Source organism: Dermacentor variabilis, chromosome 8, assembly GCF_050947875.1.
Source record: "Dermacentor variabilis isolate Ectoservices chromosome 8, ASM5094787v1, whole genome shotgun sequence".
Classification (NCBI taxonomy): Eukaryota; Metazoa; Arthropoda; class Arachnida; order Ixodida; family Ixodidae; genus Dermacentor; species Dermacentor variabilis.
Window position 1 is genome coordinate 97,088,582 of NC_134575.1, and position 20,792 is coordinate 97,109,373.

The 20,792-nt window shown below is 45.7% G+C and overlaps 1 protein-coding gene across 4 annotated transcripts in view; it reads left to right on the plus strand.

Moving 5' to 3' along the window:
• LOC142590442 (uncharacterized) overlaps nucleotides 1-20,792 on the plus strand; it is a 66,346-nt gene that overhangs the window by 27,482 nt on the left and 18,072 nt on the right. For all 4 annotated transcript variants that reach the window (XM_075702566.1, XM_075702563.1, XM_075702565.1 and 1 more), the window contains one exon: nucleotides 2,986-3,192. In XM_075702566.1, the coding sequence (XP_075558681.1) occupies nucleotides 3,000-3,192 (193 nt within the window). In that variant the 5' untranslated portion in view covers nucleotides 2,986-2,999. The remainder of the gene's footprint in view (nucleotides 1-2,985; nucleotides 3,193-20,792) is intronic.

Consider the following 20,792-nt stretch of genomic DNA (forward strand, 5'->3'; position numbering starts at 1 on the left):
GAAATGCTGGAGCGAGATCGCCACAGGCATCTCGCCACGTACCTCCCCACTGCCTTGCTTGCAAAAACCGCCTGTCCATCAGCCTTGCTCGCTTTATGCGAAGCTTGCCGACATCCTTCTCCAGGGCATTTAGGTGCTCCACGTAATGAAGCGGAAGGTTCCTCGCAAAAACAAGCTCATGAGGGACTGAATCATATGCAGGACCTCCCGCGGGGACAATGTTGACACAGCCTGCCCTACTGCGTCATCGCTGCTGTCGCTATCTGATGCAAGCATGTTCGCAACGATCACCTCATTGGTTAGAAGCACTTCGTTTCCAAATTTATAGCAGTCCGCTTTCTTTTCACTGGCAATGTCGGGCATTGCTGATGATCAGTGGGCTGATCAGCCATCTTCCGTTTCGGTGGCATGTCAAACTAGGCTGAGAAACAATGTGGCCAGGAATGACTTAGACGCAATGAACAAAGAAAAGCACGAGCAAGTTAATCCGTTAGCAGAATTGTGCAGAATGAGGGCCAGAGATTAAAGGACCAACTGTGAGGGCTGAGCGAGCAATCTGGAAGCAGCGCCATTGGCGCGGTCCGGTCATGTTTCGGAGGGTGGCGCAGCCCAGAGATATGGGCGCAGTCCGTTTGTGTTCGGAGGAGTGGAAGGGTGAGGGAAGAAATTCGCACGGAGCGGCAGTTGGGGTGTCGGGCGATCATGCAGCCGCTCGCATCTCACTTTTCCTTTTTTTCTTTTACAGGATTTCGCATTCCATTACCTTTCAGTATGGATGTGCAGCAACCATACTTCATCGTTATAAATGATAATGCGTCATGAGTACATTGAAGTAAGCAGGTTATTTCCCCATAGAAAACTTACAAAAGTTAATGGTGCAGCTGCTTTTTGTTGTGATAACCGATATATTGTTGAAACCAGTACAGTTATAAAAACGGTTCGACTGTACATCTCTCTTGCTGTGGTGCAAAGTAAAACAAACACAGCAAACATTCGGTCTGCATGTTATATTATTTCTCTAAACTTTAATTCGTCTCTCGAGACAGCAGATTACACAAATAACACATGTAGCCTTGAATAATTCTTAAAGTGTCACATGTCACTATGAGCAACACCACAGGATACACATGTATGTAGGCGCATTTGCTGATATAAGTCATCCCCTCATCTTGGAGCGCAGGCCCGTGAGGAAAAGAGCAAACGGTGTTTAGTTCGAAATTTTAGCTGTTTCCGGGGTGTGTAGTGATGTAATTTTAGCATCCTTGATTATGAGTCCGCATTGTATGCACTGTACTTGTCAGCTTAAAATGGCCAGACCTCGAGGGGCCCTTTAATGCGAAAGTGGGGGAAAATTGGGTGGGGCAACAGGTGATTGGCAACTATGTCATGAACTCTAGAATTAGAAGATGAAAGATGTGGCAGACTTCATGGAAATAAATTGCCTCTGAGTTATGAATACCTTCTTCTGGAAGCGGAATAACAGGAAGTGGGCCTGGAAAAGTCGTAATGGGGACACAAGAAATGAAATAGATTTCAAACATTGTGCCGACCCTAGCCTAGTGCAAGTTGTAGAAGTGTGAGGTCGGGTAAATAGTAGTGATCATTGGTTAGAGAGGTTTAGGATTCTTCTCAATTTGAAGAGAGAAAGACCAAATTAGTTGGGAGGGAGCAGGCCAGCCAACCTAGACACAGTCGGGGTGAAAGTAGATGACAAGGCAGGGCTAATTGGAGATCACTGGGAGAGGCTGCTCATTGAACCGCGGCACATACCGAGTGCCACATACCCAGTGACCCTACTTAGCATCAAAGAAGTTTGTTGAACAGCAGCACATACCTATTCTTACATGCTCAGCGACCGAAGTTGGGCCGGCACTTATTTTTAAACCCAGTTCCCAGGGACAGCACAGCGACCAAATGCTCTACCCATTTGATCATAGACTACACACAAACCCAAGTTGGCAGGAAAGAGGTTATGTGCCGTCATACATACATATGTACAGACCTACCGCTAAATGGGTAAAGTTCTTAAAGAATGCTGTTGCATTGAAAATGAACTTTGGACCAGCAATGTAATGTGTAGGGCAGGTAACCGACGGCCTATCAGGGTTACTGAACTGTTATCAATCGAACTGACATGCAATCCTGGGCAGCAGACAGGTAGTGTGAGGACATAGAAAATTTGCAAGCACGGGATGGTATTGTCACGTAGTAGTGACGGTGAGGAAAGCAGCAATACTAAAAATGAGGAAACTAGCATTTGATTGGGTGAACTTGTGCCCTCAAAAAACAGGTTATACTCGGAGAACAGCGACAGTGACAAACACAGTTGGTAATCGGTGAAAATCTGATCAGCAGGTCAAGCACGTCGGCTTTTATAGATCAGTCGTCTAATGTTCCAATGTAACTGCTGGGACCCGCATGCCTTCCACAAAGTTCTACACCATTTGTGTCGTGCATACATGCACTCAGCTTAGCAAGGTTCGGCGACAACAGACAGCGGATAGAAGCAGCGATAACATTCTAGAAACTTCCAATACATGTAGACGCGTCCTGTGCTGAGCGATAACACTTTGTAGATGGTAAAAGCGCTCACTCGTAAAAGATAAACGAGGTCATGTGTCAGTATCATCTGGCACAAGACATGGGGTGACAGGAGATCCGACAGTTGACATTAAATAGGCTGATTGCAAAGAGCTTAGGATGTTGCAACAACTTTTCATTACTTGGACTACACCAATAGCTTTAAAATGCATGAGATGAAAAAGTGTCTCAAATAGGTTCTGCTGTCATAAGCCTTCCACAAAGAAGAGGTTGCCCTGCTTTCGAGTATTCAATGTGGATTGTCCTTTGTAGCCCTTTAGGAATACTGAACTGGAAGGGTTATTTTCTGTTCCTTGGCTATGCTCCTGTATTTATTCTATTGTATTTTACCTCTTGTTCTTGATGCTGTAACAGGACTGCAATCGCCTCACCTATTTTCTGCAGGCCTCACAAATGCGATGAGCCTAGCTGAAAGCATCACTGTCAAAATGGCATGCCATGCCCCTTCAGAGGTCGGCAGTCAGGTCGAGGTTGGCATGCAGTGCAGCTTGTCTCTTGCTGACAAGTCTGTTGGCTGCTCGTTGAAACCAGGGAGCGAGTCTAGGAGCGTGCAGACTATGGAGGCTGTGGAGCAGTTAAGCTCCACCTCAGGTGGGCAATGACCGGCACTTTTGTTACATTTGCCTGCTTATATGAGTGTGGTAAATGACCAAGTCTGCCTAGCTTGGCAAGACTTGCTCAAGTGTGCTTGATGTTCTGTCACTGAGGATAAATTAGCAGGTATTTTATTCTTGTCTGCATAATGATTGAGGCAAAATGCAAAAATACTGCCCTACTGAGCACATTAAAGCACCTTAGATGGCAGAGCCTAATCTAGAGCCCTTTTGTCCTGGTGTTGTTGTAGCCCTTACATTGGTCCACGATAATGTTACACCCTGTGAGTCTTTTAGTTATGTATAGATCGGTGTATGAGTGTAAGAACATGAATATAGGTCAATGGAGAATGTAGGTTGACCTCTGGATTTGATCCCCGCAGGGGCATCTGTGCAAGCAGGCGTTTGGTGTGTTGCGACACCACGTACCCGAGCACACGAGGGTTGGACCCTCCCGCGTGTAGCCGTGCGCGGCTTAGCCGTGTCTGGGGAAAAGGGGATCCTGGGGGTTGAGCCGAAGCTGGGTGTTTGGACCTTTAAGGCCCCCCGGCAGAGGCAACACACCTCTTCGGCCTCGGCTTCACATAGACGGCACCCCCGGACTGACCCACCCGGGGGAAATCAGTAGTTGCCTTTTCCTGTCTCTCTCTCCCTACAACCTTCGTCTTTTCCTTACTTTCCACCTTTCCTGTCTCCTTCTCATTTCTTTATTACTTCCGACCTTCCTGGCAGCAAGGGTTAACCTTGTGTGAGTAACCAACCTTGGTTATGTCATACGTATTTGGTTATAGTGGTAGCGTACAGCTGGCGCTTGTAGGCCCTGTTTTACAGGCCCTGCAGCGTCCCCTTGTTGAAAGCGTGGCAGTTTGGGCGAGTTGGTATGTCATAACTGTTTAAGGCTATTAGCGCAGCTCAGGACGAGCAAAAAAGGAAACAGGTAGGGGTAATCAAAGGGAGCGGAAAACAGGGTGAGCGCTCACCCTGTTTTCCGCTCCCTTTGATTACCCCTACCTGTTTCCTTTTTTGCTCGTCCTGAGCTGCGCTAATAGCCTTAAACAGTCCCCTTGTTGGGCTCCATGGTGGGTGGCTGGCGCTACTGCCAAAAAATACACTCCCACTTATGGCTAGTTCTTTCCCTCCACTATCTGATCGCTCCCTGAAGAGGGGACGCACCGAAGAAATCTTTGAATTTTTTGGACGCCAAAAAGAAACTTTCCCGCGATTTCATGTAATCCATTCTGAAAAACAAGGAAAACAAGCACGAACAATCTCACCTTTTGTTGTTTCAAAAACCCTAACTTAGGCATTTGGACCAGGTTATAAAGCATCAAAGATGGCTAGCGGTGATCTCCTTTTGGAGCTCCGCGACAAAAAACAACACGAGAAACTGCCTAAACTTCTATCATTTGGAGATGTCCCAGTCACAGCTACCCTGCACCACACGATGAACACCACCCGTGGTGTAGTTTCAGATGATGACCTGATGGAACTTATGGACGTTGAACTATTAGAAGGCTGGAGCGATCAAAACGTAATCAATGTTAAGAGAATTCTGCTAAGGCGCGATGGAAAAGAGATCAAAACAAAACATCTAATTCTTACCTTTGGTTCAAGTGTGCTCCCTGAGAGTATTGAGACAGGATATGTGAAGCTCCGGGTCAGACCATATGTCCCAAACCCTCTGAGATGTTTTAAATGCCAGCGATTTGGCCACAGCTCATCGAACTGCCGCGGCCGCCAAACCTGTGCAAAATGCAGTGCTCATGAGCACTCCGCTGAATCGTGTGAAAACACTCTCCACTGTGTGAACTGTGATGGGGAGCACGCCGCGTACTCGCGGTCGTGCCCATCTTGGAAAAAAGAGAAAGAGATTGTAACGATCAAAGTAAAAGAAAACATAAGTTTCAAAGAAGCACGCAGGCGGGTATCCTTCGTGCCAAAGCACACCTTTGCCGATGTGGCGCGTCAGGGGGCAGCGCCACAACCATCTTCGGCGGCTGTCCGACCCACACCCATTAAGGCGGCAGTTATGCCATCCGCCCCCCCCCCCCCCCCCCCCCCGACGGCTGCAGCTGATGCTGCTACGCCAACACAGCAGACGGGGCCATCGACCCCGAAGGTGGGCGCAGCCGAGGCTGCCCCAACCTCCCCGGCCCCTTCCAGCTCTGGCAACAGCCGACGCAGCCAAATCCCCCAGGGAGCCCCATCGACCTCCAGGCTGGTGGGCGCAGGGGTCCTGCCCTCCAAGGCGGGACCCTCGCTGGTAACATCCTGCTCGCAAGAGCACGTGTCCGGCGTCTCACAAGAGGCAATGGACACTACACCCATCCTCAAGGCGCACCAAGTGCCTAAGGAGTGGCAAGGCTCCCTCGAACGCTCCAGAAAGGACAAAACCCCGATTACAGGGCCTCGAAAGGGCTCTGTAGTCTAAGGCATAACTTCCGTTTTTGTACACACAGCACTAATTTACTTTAAATATGGATACACAAATTATTCAATGGAACATCAGAGGTCTCCTTAGAAACCTTGATGATTTACAAGAACTCATCCACCAACACAATCCAAAAGTGCTGTGTTTACAGGAAACACGCTTAAAACCAAAACACACAAATTTTCGTCGATAGCACGTTACTTTTCGCAAAGATCGCGATGATGCTATCGCATCATCGGGCGGTGTTGCCATTGTAATTCAGAAAAGCATAGCGTGTCAACGTTTACAGCTACGAACGGCCCTCGAAGCAGTGGCGGTTCGAGTTGTCCTGATAAACAAACTCATCACTATTTGTTCGCTTTACATACCCCCCCATTACAAATTAAACAAACCTGAATTTCAGTCCTTCATAGATGAATTGCCAGAACCTTATGTTGTTCTTGGTGATTTCAATGCACACAGCACCTTGTGGGGAGACTCTCGTATCTATGCGCGAGGTCGTCTCGTTGAACAGTTCCTTTTTTCTTCAGGTGCATGCTTGCTGAATAAGAAGGAACCCACGTATTACTCCCTGCAAACAGAACCTTTTCTTCAATAGACCTTAGCATAGTTTCCCCGTCCATACTGCCCGAACTCGAATGGGAAGTTACGAACAATCCTTACGGGAGCGATTACTTCCCTATACTGATAAGAACATCTAAAGAAAACGAATATCCTCCGCAAGCTCCTAGGTGGAAGATAGACACAGCCGACTGGGAGAAATTTCGAACTCTCACTAACATCTCATGGGCCAACATGCCTTCTTTAGAAATTGATGCTGCTGTGGAGTATCTTACATCATTCATAATAGATGCCGCATCAAAATGCATATCCGAAGTGAGTGGTCTGGCATGCAGACGACGTGTACCGTGGTGGAACAGCGAATGTAGGATCGCCCGTAAGAATCAGAACAAGGCGTGGGGGTTGCTACGCACTTCTCCCACTGCAGAGAATCTTATGAACTTTAAAAAAATAAAGTCCCAAGGCAGGCGAACCCGCCGACAGGCCAGAAGAGAAAGCTGGCACAAGTTTTTATCGAGTATTAACTCGTTTAGGGATGAGGCCAAAGCCTGGAACAGAGTTAATAGGATTAGAGGGCGGCAAACCATATTCACTCCCCCTGGTAAACACACAGGGCGATACACTGCAAGACCAGGCAGACTCACTTGGGGAATATTTTGAGAGCGTGTCAAGTCCAACAAATTATACACAATCCTTTCTCAAATACAAACAAACAGAAGAACGTAAGCCATTAACAAGAAAAGGTCGAGAGAATGAGCCTTACAACCGTCCTTTTTGTATTGCCGAATTGAGAGCTGCCTTGAGCACATGCAACAGCTCCGCACCAGGATCTAATAGAATCCTGTATGAAATGCTCAAAAACTTGCACAATGACACGCAGGTTACACTACTCACACTTTTCAACACCATTTGGGATGCAGGGTACCTTCCAACCGCATGGAAGGAAGCCATTGTGGTCCCTGTTTTGAAACAAGGCAAGGATCCTTCCTCAGTGGCAAGTTACCCCCCGATAGCCCTCACAAGTTGCATTTGTAAGGTGTTTGAAAAAATGATTAATCGGCGACTCATTCATTTCCTTGAACTGAGCAAAATCCTTGATCCCTATCAGTGCGGCTTCCGAGAAGGGCGCTCCACAACTGACCATCTTGTACGTGTAGAAGCAAATATCCGGGACGCATTTGTACACAAACAATTCTTCTTATCCGTATTCCTCTATATGGAGAAGGCGTACGATACGACGTGGCGTTACGGAATCTTAAGAGATTTGTCAGAAATGGGCATCCATGGTAATATGCTAAACCTAATAGAAAGCTATCTGTCCAGTCGTACCTTCTGGGTAAAAGTCGGTAATGTACTTTCGCGTCCTTTTATGCAATAAACAGGTGTACCCCAAGGAAGTGTGCTCAGCTGCACACTCTTCATCGTGAAGATGAACACGCTTCATGCTTCACGCTTCATTACCACCGGCAATCTTTTATTCTGTCTACGTGGACGACATACAAATAGCTTTCAAATCCTGTAACCTCGCAGCGTGCGAGAGACAGGTACAGCATGGCCTGAACAAAGTCTCAATGTGGGCAGACAAGAATGCATTTAAGATCAATCCTAACAAAAGCTCTTGTGTTCTTTTTACAAGAAAGAGAGGCCTGGTTCCGGATCCTTCCTTAGAACTGTGTGGACAACGAATACCTATCAGCAAAGAGCACAAATTCCTAGGTATCATACTTGACTACAGACTCACTTTCATTCCACACATTAAATATCTGAAAGAAAAATGTCTAAAAACAATGAACTTAATGAAACTTCTATCCCAGACTACATGGGGTAGTGACAGGAAGTGTTTAATGAACCTATACAAGAGCCTAATTCGGTCTCGATTGGATTATGGTGCTGTAGTATATAACTCTGCCGCCCCGAGTGCGCTAAAGATGCTAGACCCAGTCCACCATCTAGGAATCCGACTGGCCACTGGTGCTTTCAGAACGAGTCCCATACAAAGTCTACATGTAGAATCAAATGAGTGGTCACTTCATCTGCAGAGAACATACATCAGCCAAACATATTTTCTGAAAGTCCACTCAAATCCTCAACATCCGTGTTTTAATACCGTTAATGACATGACATATGCTACACTCCTTCGCAGTCGTCCCTCCGTAAGACAGCCTTTCTCGCTGCGTGTGAGGGAGCTTAGTGAAGAAATGCATGTTCCACTCCTCGAGCTTCGCCTAATGCATCCAGCCAAGCTGCTAGCTCCTTGGGAGTGGCAGCTCATACAATGCGACACGTCTTTCATTCAAGTTACAAAGCATGCTCCTGAGGCCGAAATCAGAATGCATTTCCTAGAACTCCAGCACAAGCATTCCTGTGCAGAGTTCTTCACAGACGCTTCGAAGTCAAATGCCGGGGTATCCTATGCAGCTGTCGGCCCATCCTTCTCGGAATCCGATGTACTGCATCCGGAAACAAGCATATTTACGGCCGAGGCCTACGCATTACTCTCTGCTGTGAAGCATATAAGAAAATCGAAACTTCCAAAAGCAGCGATCTATACAGAATCCCTAAGCGTCGTGAAGGCCTTAATCACATTCAGCAAACATAAAAATCCCGCATTTAATGAACTCTATTCTGTCTTGTGTAAAGCGTACTCATCTAAGCAGCATATCATAATATGCTGGGTACCTGGCCATAGGGGAATTGAAGGCAACGTTCTGGCGGACGAGATGGCCACGTCGATCGCATCGCGAGCCGCTAACCCTACCACTGAGGTGCCTGTCACAGATCTGAGGCCTTTCTTGCGAAGGAAGCTGCGAGCCCACTGGCAACACATCTCGGACGCCGAAACAGATAATAAGCTCCACCTGATAAAGCCACAGTTAGGATTCTGGCCCTCTACTACAACATCGTGCCGAACAGATGTCCTATTCTGTCGTCTAAGAATAAGACACACATTTGGCACCCATAACTTTCCACTCACCGGAAGTGAGCCTCCAACCTGTGGTAGATGCGGGGAGAGGCTGACCGTACTCCATGTCCTCCTGGAGTGTCGGGAAGCCGAATCTGAGAGAAAGAGACATTTTTCCTTAGCATACCGACAGCACATTCCCCTTCATCCTGCGATGTTTCTTGGTCCAGAACCGCTTTTTAATACAGACACAGTCCTAGGTTTTCTCAGAGATGTGGTCTTACATGTTATTAGTCCCATGCATTCGTAGCGCCTCCTCTCTCCAGAGGATGCCACTGCGATAATTGTTTTGCATAGCACATGCCTCCAGGCCCTTGTGTTTTCAAGGGCTCTAAGGAGGCAGTAGTGCTCTAGCATTTCTTATAATCTGATATATTTTACCTATCGTATCATTCTTTTTAAATGCATCGAAATGTTCATAGTACAAGTCGTATGTCATCGCCATAATTTTATTACACAGATTTTACGCACTTTAGAGCGTATATTTTAAGGCCCCTTTACAGCCACGTCACACCAATTTCATAGTAATCATAGTTACACTGCACACCTACTACCACAGACATGGTGCTCTTTGGCCATTCCTGGCCCTTGCGCCATAAAACCCCATATATCATCATCATCATCATCATCATCTCTGGATTTGATGTGAATAAAATTAAAACATAATGCAGTCAACTATAAAACATACCTTGTTTCATCAATATGCTCATTCATTGAGGGAGGCATATACTACTCGGGAACTGTAAGGATTCCTGTCCTGGGACAGGTTTTTGTCACAACATCCCAGAGCACATCATTGGTGACGACTAAGCGGGACTACGCGTGCGCAACACTGCCCTCAGGCAATGAGCAGCATGCACTGGGCTCCTGAGTTGCACGCCAGCAATCGCTTCAGACGACCTGTACGCCTCTTCAGATGGTTTTAGTCCTCTCCCGTCGATAGCAGCTTCAGTTTTTTTTTTTTCCATGGTTACAGACTGCAGTGGCCGACGGGACCTCTTTTGTACCACCTGTTTGTGCCTGTGGATAGTTATTCCATCTCAGCACCCTTGTTACGATGTGTTATCCACCTTTGCTGATGCGAAGAGTGAAGCCTTCTCCCTACGAGAAATGAGACACTAGTGAGCAATTGAAATGACTTTGCAATGAATTGAATCTGCTGTCATCAGGAGAACTCGTCCACGGTGTTCACAAGAGAATTCGATCACGTCTCTTCAGTTTCACTGTCAACAGTGTATCCATTTTACAACAAAGCCTCCAGTGAAAACCGACAGTTGCTCTCTACTTTCTATTCATGTAAACCATACAGCACACTGCCATAATCTTGCTTTGCACTTTCACCCATTTTATCACATTGTTTTCAAATGCAGTTATAAAGTCAAGCCCTGACACGTTATTCTTGCACCTCCAGCAGAAATAACTCGTGTTTGGAAAAAGTTTGCAAAGTTGGCAGGTTTCCCACAATAATGCCAAAAATGATGACGCTTTCTTCATTTTGACAACTACAAACAAGAAAACTTTATTTTGTTTCATGGTATACTACATGGCAGACACAGGAAGATCGTGCTAGTTATTTTGCGACAACTGACCAAAGCGGAATCGCTCCTTGGTAATTCAGGTGCATGCAGTTGCAGCGTAAAATTTTCAAAATGGTTTAAAAGATGTTTATTGCCACGTGTGTGGAATTCGAATATGTTCTTTTTCACAACATAATAATCATACAATTGCCGACCGATTTTTTTGGACACCCTATTTTCTGGGCCGGCCGGAATATTTTAACTCTGCAATATTATTGCCAATTTGCTCCATATAGTTATGTATAATAATAACGAAAATTTTGAATGTTTCGAACTGTTCTCGTTTAATTTTTCTTAATTTTTCTCATGATCGCAAGTTCGAAGCTACCGAAAAGGCAAACAACATCGCTGTAATTTTGTTTTCCTGCAGGCTCAAAGCAGTGTTGCACACATCTTGCATGCCGATTCAGAGCTACCATTTCAGGTGCAGCCTCAATAGGCACCGCTTGGTGCACTCTCCCACAAGCCTTTATGCTGTCATTGCTGTCGGCACTCGTCAGTCACATATGGCCATGGGTACTTTAGGTATCGCCTCTCATGTGCATTGTGGTTTTCTTCAGCTGCATACTGTGATGCTAGGCTTAGCCACTTCAACAACCGATTGTCTTCCGTGGTTTCATCGCCAGTTGTTAACAATGGTGCCGACACTGCCTTTGTCATCCACCGCCTTCCGACAAAGGCTTTGAAGCGAGGAAATCATAGCATATTGACGATGGAAAAGATGGCTACCATTATCGTGAAAGTGCAAAGGGACTTGTCTTAATCGGACGTCGCAAAAGAATTAGAACTCTTGAAGCAGACAATATCAGACTACATAAACAACATGGTGAACATTTTGGAAGCCGCTGAGAAATCTTGTGGATCCCACAGTGCCCACCCAAGACTTGAAGCTATTCTAATGTGACTGAAAGCCATGATCGCCATGCAAGTGCTGGTGTCCGGTGATGTTTTAAATCAAAAGGCAGAAACCGTAGCGCTTCAGATGAACATTGAGGATTTTCAACTTAGTGATGGCTAGGTCCAAAATGTTAAGGGGTCCCTCACCAGATGTGGCCATTTTGAGCCAACAAGCGCCGTGTATACAATGTGTGCTAGCGATCATGTCTGCTAAGTATTACATCGCTATGTGCTGCGGAAAGAGCTGAAATTTCAAACCAAATGCCGTTTGCCTTTCTTCTCGCGAGCTTTGTGCTCCCAGCAGGAGAGTTGACATATTTCTCACAAGTGCGCCTACGTACATCGCACTGCTGTAACGTCACTCATAGTGACATGTGACTCTGTATGGTCTGTGGCGAATTAGTCAGAGAAAGGCGCTCAAGACAAAGAGAGGCCAGTGAGCGAGTTAGTGCGGACACTCAAGCAGGGTGGCTCCGATGTGGCACATGGGGTACTCAACTGCACTTGGGACGAAAAGCAGCCAGTGAGCGGGAACAGAACATTGGGGGTGCTAGTAGGCACCTGTTTCACGCGCGTCTCAAAGAGTTGAGCAAACCCAAAACTGGTGCGGCTAGGACTAGGGTACACCTCTAGGCGGTCGACGTGACGAAAGGGCTTTCCAAAGAAGGGATTGCTCCCGGTGGCCAAAAGCAGAGGGTACGTACCTCATGCTGTATGTGTCATCTGCATTGAAGGAAATTAAGTCCGTGGCCAGGGTATCAAGCAGGAACGAGGGCTGAAAAGGGGCCTGCAGTGACGACATGCTGAAACCAAGTTGGGTGGCAGTTATATGGAGGTGGGTTTGCACAAGGCTCACCCGACGAGCAATGGTCAGGGAAGGGCATGACGCTCCTCCACTCTGCAACACACAAGAGCACTTGGGCAGGGTTCATCGAGTCTGACATGGCGCAGGGAAGGTTCAAGAGTCAGATCGCCAACAAGCACAGGTTCATTCAACCAAGATGCAGCACAGTGTGACAGTCACGGCACTTATGGGAAAAGGCTCACCGCAAGACCGATCGACTAAGCGTGCCCGCTGCGCTAGGGCTAACTGCGAAGCGGCCCACCAAGTGCGAAAACGAAAGAATTGCAGGAGCAAAGGTCCTTGTAACCACCTAGGTGCAGGCCTGTGAGCATCTGCCGCGGCAATGAAGTGCTCAGCGAAAGAGAGCTCGGGTGGAGAGGATCCCGGGGCCCGCCACTCGGGAGGCGAATTGGGGCGCATCTTGGTGACACTGGCTCACGTGGTGATTCGACCCTGGGAGGGATAAGCACAGTTTGTGCAAGAAATTAGCTTCGGCACGCTAGTTGTGTCAGCCATGTTGCCGTTACGGTGGCATTTCCCGGAGATCAAGCTAAACACAGCGCAGGAGTTGGGGGACGAGGCACAGGAAGGCACGTCAATCCCCACACCATGCAACGTGCGGGGAACAGATAGATGTCAGTGACCAGCCGAATGGTACAACCCAAGTTAGCCCATGATTCATACACACCTGCCCACTTGCCCTACATTGTGCGAAGGGTGTGGCAGATTCGGAGCCTGTCCAGTGGCCATCATGCTACCACCCTTGATCCTCCCACCACCGCCACCGCAGTGAGGAGAGCGAACAACACTGGCGAAGCAGTGTTCGGAACCACAAGCATGGGTGCAACATATCGACGACAGAGTCAAGGCCTCCTAAGACCATTCACAACCACAAAAAGGACACCAGCTGCTATAAACACCGTAGCGCGAATGACTACGTTACCACTGAAAAAACCGCTGCTAGCAGCCAGGCCAGTTTCGAACAGACCCGCGTGAGCCAAAAGGCTCACGTTCATCGACGAGCAGAGATATTTTCCACGAACTACACCGCAGAGTCCGCTATTGCCGAAGGCACCCAATGACTCAACATTAGACGACTTAAGTCAAGTTCGATGAAAAGTGCGGCGACACAGTCATGATGTACAGCAGATCGTCATGCTGGTGTATCAGCGAACACCTTGCTGGCGCCTAAGTCGAGAACAAGAACGGCATGGGCGAATTGCTATTGATGAACTCGTCCAAAAAGAAAAAAAAAAAACCCTCTGACGACTCTGCGGCTGCTAAGACGTTGTCAGGTGATTCCTGGGCTTCCCTTCCAGCCTGGTGGGATGCGAGTAGCAACCGTAGTTGCTGCTGCAGCGAGCGTGTTAGCCTGTTGCAGACTCGGAAAGTGACAAAGTCAGCAGGTACAACTTGCACTGATTCGACTGCTGGCAGCTGAAGAACTCCGTAAGGACAATGTGCTTAAAGGAGCCACCAAGAAAATCTGGACAATGCCAATGACTTCCTCATCCATAGCTAACTGAAGAACATCAGATAGAAGGAGCATTGTCATAATCATCCGACTCGTCGATTTCCTCGCACGTAGCAGCGTGTTGTGAACAGAAGAAAGGGGACAGAACCATGCGTACAGGTCAGGCAATACGAGGTTCCATTTATTGCTTCTAAAACATTGGTGATAATTACTGTGCGGTATTTTAAAAATTTAGATACCGTTCGTTTCGGCTTTTGCTTAAAGGCGCATGCTCTGGAAGCAGCGGAGTTTCCGTTAGAAAAAGCCAAGTGCAACACATGGCGACAGAGAAGGCAAAGCGTGCAGTGTGTGAGGGGTCCCTCAAGGTAGAGGAGGCGCCAGGTGAGAACAGGGAGGAAGTCGCGTCAATCGCCAGACATTGTGATGTCGACGCTAAGCTCAAGAAAATCGAGGATTTCCAGCATGAGCTTGTGAAACATGTCAAAGAGCTCAAAAATTAGCTAAATATGGAGCGCGATGCACGAAAAGCGGTCGAAAAAAGACTTTAAGCAGCCGAAGAAAAGCTGAACAGGGCGGCCATAGTGAATGTGAATGGATGGATGGATGTATACTAAGCGTCGCCTTTGAAACTTTATGGTGGGTTGTGCCACCAAGCTCATATATTGCCTCATGTCCTACCTATGTTAAAAAAAGAAAAGAAAGGAATGAGAAAGACACCTTAATGAATTCCCATAACCAAACTTTCTGAACCACTGTTGTGAACTTTGTTTTCGTATGCGTCTGTTGTTTGTAGTTTTCCGACTTTCACCAATCTTCCAATCGCCTCTTACTAATCTCTATTGCAGACATCTTTCCTTTTCCCCAGCTCTCTCTCAAACAAACAGCTTCAAGGAGGCCAGTGGTGCCTAAATGAACTGCTGGACAGATATCTTCATATTCTCATAAAACATGCTCCATCGTTTCCTTAGCTTTGCCACAGCAAGCACATGCTTCTTATTCCTTCTTATATCTCGCTTTATAAGTGCGTATTCTAAGGCATCCTGATCTCACTTCAAAAAGTAATGAGCTTCCCTTTTAGTTATCATAAAGTGTTTCTTTCCTAATTAGTTTTTTTTATCTTTAGTAGTGACTCGTAGCAGGTTTCCTTTCTATTGCCGCCACCCATGAGATTATCTCGTCTCTCTGACTTTCCGCTTGACGCTCTTTGTTGCCATGTTGCTCACCATACAGGTTGCATACTTGCTGGTAAGCTTCCTAATTCTTTTCCTCCACTGCGAATCATTGTTTTTCCTGTACATATACCTAAACACTCTCCCAGCCCATTTACTTTCTTCCATATTCCTCAGTCGCTCTTCAGAATCAATTTTACTGTGATCTTCCCTCACTTCAAATCTTGTGCAGCCCATATCACCCTGCGCAGCCTAATTTATAGGGTTCCTGTGAGTGCCCAATGCGAGGCGTCCCGCTGACCTTTGGTTGCCATCCAGTCCTGATTGTACCCCTGATTTCTAGCAAACAAACAATTTTCCAAATGTAAGTCTTCGAACTGTTACACCTTTCCACATACCCCACAGCACCTCGTACCTATTGTATCCCCATCGCGCTCTGTGTTTCATTATGGCCGCAATTGTCTTCCCCTGTATTCTTTTTTTTCTGTAGTTCCATATATGATAGTCTTCGTTTAGCCATATACCAAGGTATTTATATTCTGTTACCCGAGGTATATCCTGTCTCTGTATTGTCACTGTCTGTGCGCTGTTTTCATTGAGTGCCATAACACTTGATTTTTTTACGATAAATTTCAGACCTAGATTCTCGCCGTCCTGTCCACAGACATTAGACAGACGTTGCATATCACTTTGCATGTTTGCTAGCCACACAATGTCGTCCGCATAAAACAAACCTGGAAGCTTCTGCTCTACTACTGTACCTGCATGTTTGTATTAGAGATTAAACCCAATATTACTTCCTTCCAGCGTCCTTTCCGTCGTCGCCATACATCATAAACAGCAGTGGGGACAGAGGACACCCCTGCCTCAGACCCTTGTTGATATCAACTTTATCCTCGCTCCTCATCTCTTCTAATTCAACACAAACTGTATTTTCTAGGTAAACCTTTCTCAAAAGCTGTATACAATCGTCACTTAAGCCTTCCTCTTCCAGAATATCTCACAAAATGTTGCTGTCCAAATTGTCATGTGCTCCTGTAATTTCTAAAAAAGCTGCATATATTGGTTTATTTTCTACTCTGAATATTTCAATAGACTGAGTAAGGCCAAAAAATCATCATCCAGATGCCTACCTATTCTGAAGCCATCCTGATGGTCTCCCAAAATGCCATTATTCTCTGCCCATTGTTGTAGCTTTAATTTAATTGCGTGCATTGCTAACCTTTATATTACCGATGTAATGGTCAACGGTCTATATGAGTGAATTCTATCTTTCTGCCCTTACCACTATAAATTATATTCATTCTACTTTGTCGCCAACTGTCTGGTATTCGTCTATCTTTCGGACATTTTTCTACTCCTTTCAACAGAGCTTCCTTACCTTTTGGACCTAGTTTATTAATCAGCCTAACGGGAACTTCGTCTAGCCCTGTGGATGTCCGCTTCGGAATTTTCTCTTCGTTTTCCTTGCAGTAGAAATTTGTGAGCACCAGCTGCTTTTCCATCTGGTTCTCTTTCATGCTGTTTCTTTCCTCAAGTAAAATCTCATCATTGCCTTGAAAAGATTCGGTTGTTATATTCTGGATGTAATTTATTGCTGTTTCCTCGTTTCGGCGCCCAACTCTCGGTCCTCTAGCGCTTCAGAGAGAGTGATGGAGTTCGACCCAAGAACCCTGGTGTCATCAACGCCAAAGGACAAGCGCTCTCTCGAGCACCTAAACAGGGACAAAGTCCCAATAACCACTCTAAATCAGAAAGCGATAACCTAAAGGTTGTCGTTCGTTTGTGTCAGCCTTCTTTAGATCCATCTTACCTCACAACTTTATCTCCTATTCACTCGGAAGGCCATTTTTTACCTTTAAATTTCATGATGTCTTTCATTATGCACTTGAATTGCACAGGTGCCTAACGTAACTTAGGTGACATCAAAGACCTGTTATTTAACTTCTCTCCTGTAACCTTATGCTTACAGGAAACAAACCTAGGCAAAAAACAAAAATATTTTAAAAAGTTTCACTGTTGTATGGCGAGACAGTACTCAGGTGAACCGGCTTTCGGGTGGTCTAGCCATTGTTCTGCAGGGCGGTATTGCAGCTAGAGAAGTTCCCATTAACAGTCACATAGAAGCCGTTGCTGTCGCCGTTATAGCTCACGAAACCATCACCATTTGTTCACTGTATATTCCACTCCACACCCATTTTACTACTAAACATTTAGAAAATTTAACAGGTCAATTACTGGAGCCATTTATTTTAGTAGGGGACTTTAATGCTCACTGTACTCTTTGGGTCAGTATCAAAACTGACCAAAAAAGGGTAGCTGCTTGAAGATTTGAGTCTGTCAAATGATGTCTGCTTTTTAAATTCAGGTGCACCGTATTTTTCACCGACTTCCCACACCTTTAGTTGTTTAGATTTAGCTTTTTGCTCACCATCTCTGTTTAATGATGGAAAGCCCTCGACATGTCTTATTGTAGTGATCACTTGCCCGCAGTTCTCAAACTTTTATCATCAGCACCAATCTTAGTCACTAGGCCACGTCGGTGGAAATTACAGCTCGCTGAGTGGCCGGTTTTTATGGAGAACGCAGAACTGGAATTCTTTTTGCCAGAACCAAGCATTGACAAACTTAACCAAAAAATCACTGAGATCATAATCTCAGCGGCAGAAAAGGCAATACACCAGTCATCTGGTGTTGTGCGCAAAAGACTAAATCTCTGGTGGACAAACGAGTGTACCGAAGCCAAAAAAGAACAAAATAAGGCCTGGAGAATCCTACGGAAGTACCCCACTTATAGCAGCCTTTTAAATTTCAAACAGGCCAAAGCCAAAGCACGATTTATTTGAAGAAAGGCAGAGAAATCATCATGGCAGAAATACATATCTTCAATCAATAGTACAGTGAAATCAAAACGAATGTTGGACCAGGTGAGGAAATTTAAAGGAGAGTACACATCATACACAGTACCACTACTTACATGTCCAGGCACACAAACAATACTACAGGACCAGGCCAACTTATTAGGCAAACACTTTTATGTCTCCAGCTCAGCAAACTACTCAAATGCATTCTGAAAATATAAAGATTTGGTGGAGAAACGGAGACTGCCCAATACAGGGTCTTCATGTGTAATTTATAATAACGCCCTCACATTGCAAGAATAAACAGAGTTCTCTTTGCCGGTAAGAAAATGGCAACAGGTTTTGACCACGTCCACTACACAATGCTGGCACACCTATCTCAAGCATCAGTAGAAACACTTCTTAAATTTTTCAGCAAAATATGGGAATTTGGAGTAATGCCTACAGATTGAAAAAAATGCAGTATTAGTGCCTTTTTTGAAATGGAGGTAAACCCGCAATATCCCCAAGCAGCTACAGACCCATTGCACTAACAAGTTGTCTAGCTAAACCCTACAAGAGTATCATAAACATAAGACTCACATTCATCCTTGAATCAAGAACCCTAATAGACATGCACCACTGTGGATACAGAAAGGGCTGCTCGACAACTGACCACGTCGTACGACTAGAACATGAAGTATGTAACGGATTTCTACACAAACAACACTGTCTCGCAGTTTTCTTCGATTTAGAGAAAGTGTATGATACCACGTGGCGGTATGGAATTTTAGGAGACCTGCCTGACTTGGGAGTTCGTGGCAGAATGCTAAACTGTGTCTGATTTTATGACAAATAGAAGATTTCAGGTGCGTCTCGGCACAATACTTTCATGCACATTTACACAGGCAGATGGCGTTCCACAGTGTTGCATTCTGAGCACGACACTCTTCATAGTCAAAATGAACTCGATCATCCCATCCTGTTTTATGCACTCAATATATGTCGATGATTTGCAAGTGGCTTGCCGCGCCTCAAATCTACTCACTTGTGAGTAGATTTGAGGCGATTTGATGATAAATAAACTCACACAATGGGCTAACAAAAATGGATTCCGTTTTTCAGCAGACAAAACTATTACAGTTCTCTCCTCCCCGAAGCGAAGGTTACACTGCAATCCAGTTCTCACATCGGATGGTACAACGTTGGCAGTCAAAGAAGACCACAAATTTTTAAGCATAACGTGTGACACAAAGCTGAACTTCCCAGCCCACACTAACACAACTAAAATTCAAGCAAATAAAGCACTAAATATCCTCAAGGTGTTATCGCACAAACACTGGGGTTCTGAACAAACTTGTCTCCTACACATATGCCGGTCAATTATACGTAGCATCTTCGACTACAGTGTTGTGGTTTATGGTGCAGCTAGGCAGTCATACATCAAGTGACTTGATCCAGTTCATAATCTCGGCCTACGACTGGCAAGCGGTGCCTACAGAACATCGCCTGTCCAAAGTTTATACCGTATTTACTCGCATAATGACTGCACTTGCGTAATGATTGCACCCCTTAATTTTGTCGTCATAATTCGGATTTTTTTCTTTCCCATGTAATGATCGCACCCCGAACTTGTTGCAGCGATATGTCGTGCGCCAAGTCTAGCTAATGATGAACGCACTTACTTTCTGTCGAATGCTACACGAACGACTCTTGAAGACTTATCAAGCGGTCTGCACGCACCCAACATTCTTAAGCAGATGCCCCATTTCATTCCTTTCATCACTTTCCGCACTTCCATGGAAGAAAAGGCTACAACCAAACATGCCTCAGCTTTATTATTTGTAGATATCATAATGGTTTTGGTCAACAACACCAACATAAAAGGCACCTTTCAGTTCTTCTCGTCTGCACTCGTGGGCAAGCAAAAAATCGCAAGCCGCAACGACAGTGGCCACGTTTGCACTGATACGTTAGAAGGCTGACACTTGTAGCACAGCTAACATATTCACCCACCCTTAGCAGAAACGTACCTTATTAGGATAGCAGTGAAGACAAATGTTGCAGTTTCCGCAGCATGCCCGCCATGGGTTTCTGTCAGCTAAGCGCGCCCATCTCTGTTTCTGTACGCTCAAAGTGGACATGTTTGTGTTATTGCCGCAAACTTGCCGGTATTAACGATATTATTCATTACTGATATGGAAGAAACTGTTTCAATGCACGTAATGTACTTAAGAGAAGAAAAATAATTGTGTTCGGCGCATTCGGCTTGCTCCGGCGGCCGCCATTTTTGTTTTCATGTCCCGCACTGACAGCAGCAGCCACCTGCTTGTTGACCCGTTGTTATCCCGCAGCAAATGCAGGATGAAAAAAGAAAATGTTTCTTTTCACGGGACATTTAACCCGCATAGTGTTCGCACCCATGAATTTGCATCAAAGTTTTTGACAGAAAAGTGTGATCATTATGCGAGTAAATACGGTACGTTGACTGCAATGAGCCTTCCTCACAGCACTTCAGAGCACTACTTACACTTTCCTATGTACTGAGAATTTGGTCATCACCACAACATATACGCTACAGCATCGTAACACAGTGAAAATCACAGGTACAATACAGAAACCAACCCAACACGGTTCGGCCACTTGTCTTACGACACGAAGAATACTGTCAGACTTATGATGTTCCTCATCAGGTCCTGCAGGTTGCTGAAAGGCCACCAAGATTGCCCCCATGGTACAACTTTTCACAGCTATGTGACTGGACACTAACACATTTAAAGAAAAAGGACATTCCATAAGAACACGTAATTCAAGAGTTCTGAGCTATTCAAGAAAAATATTAA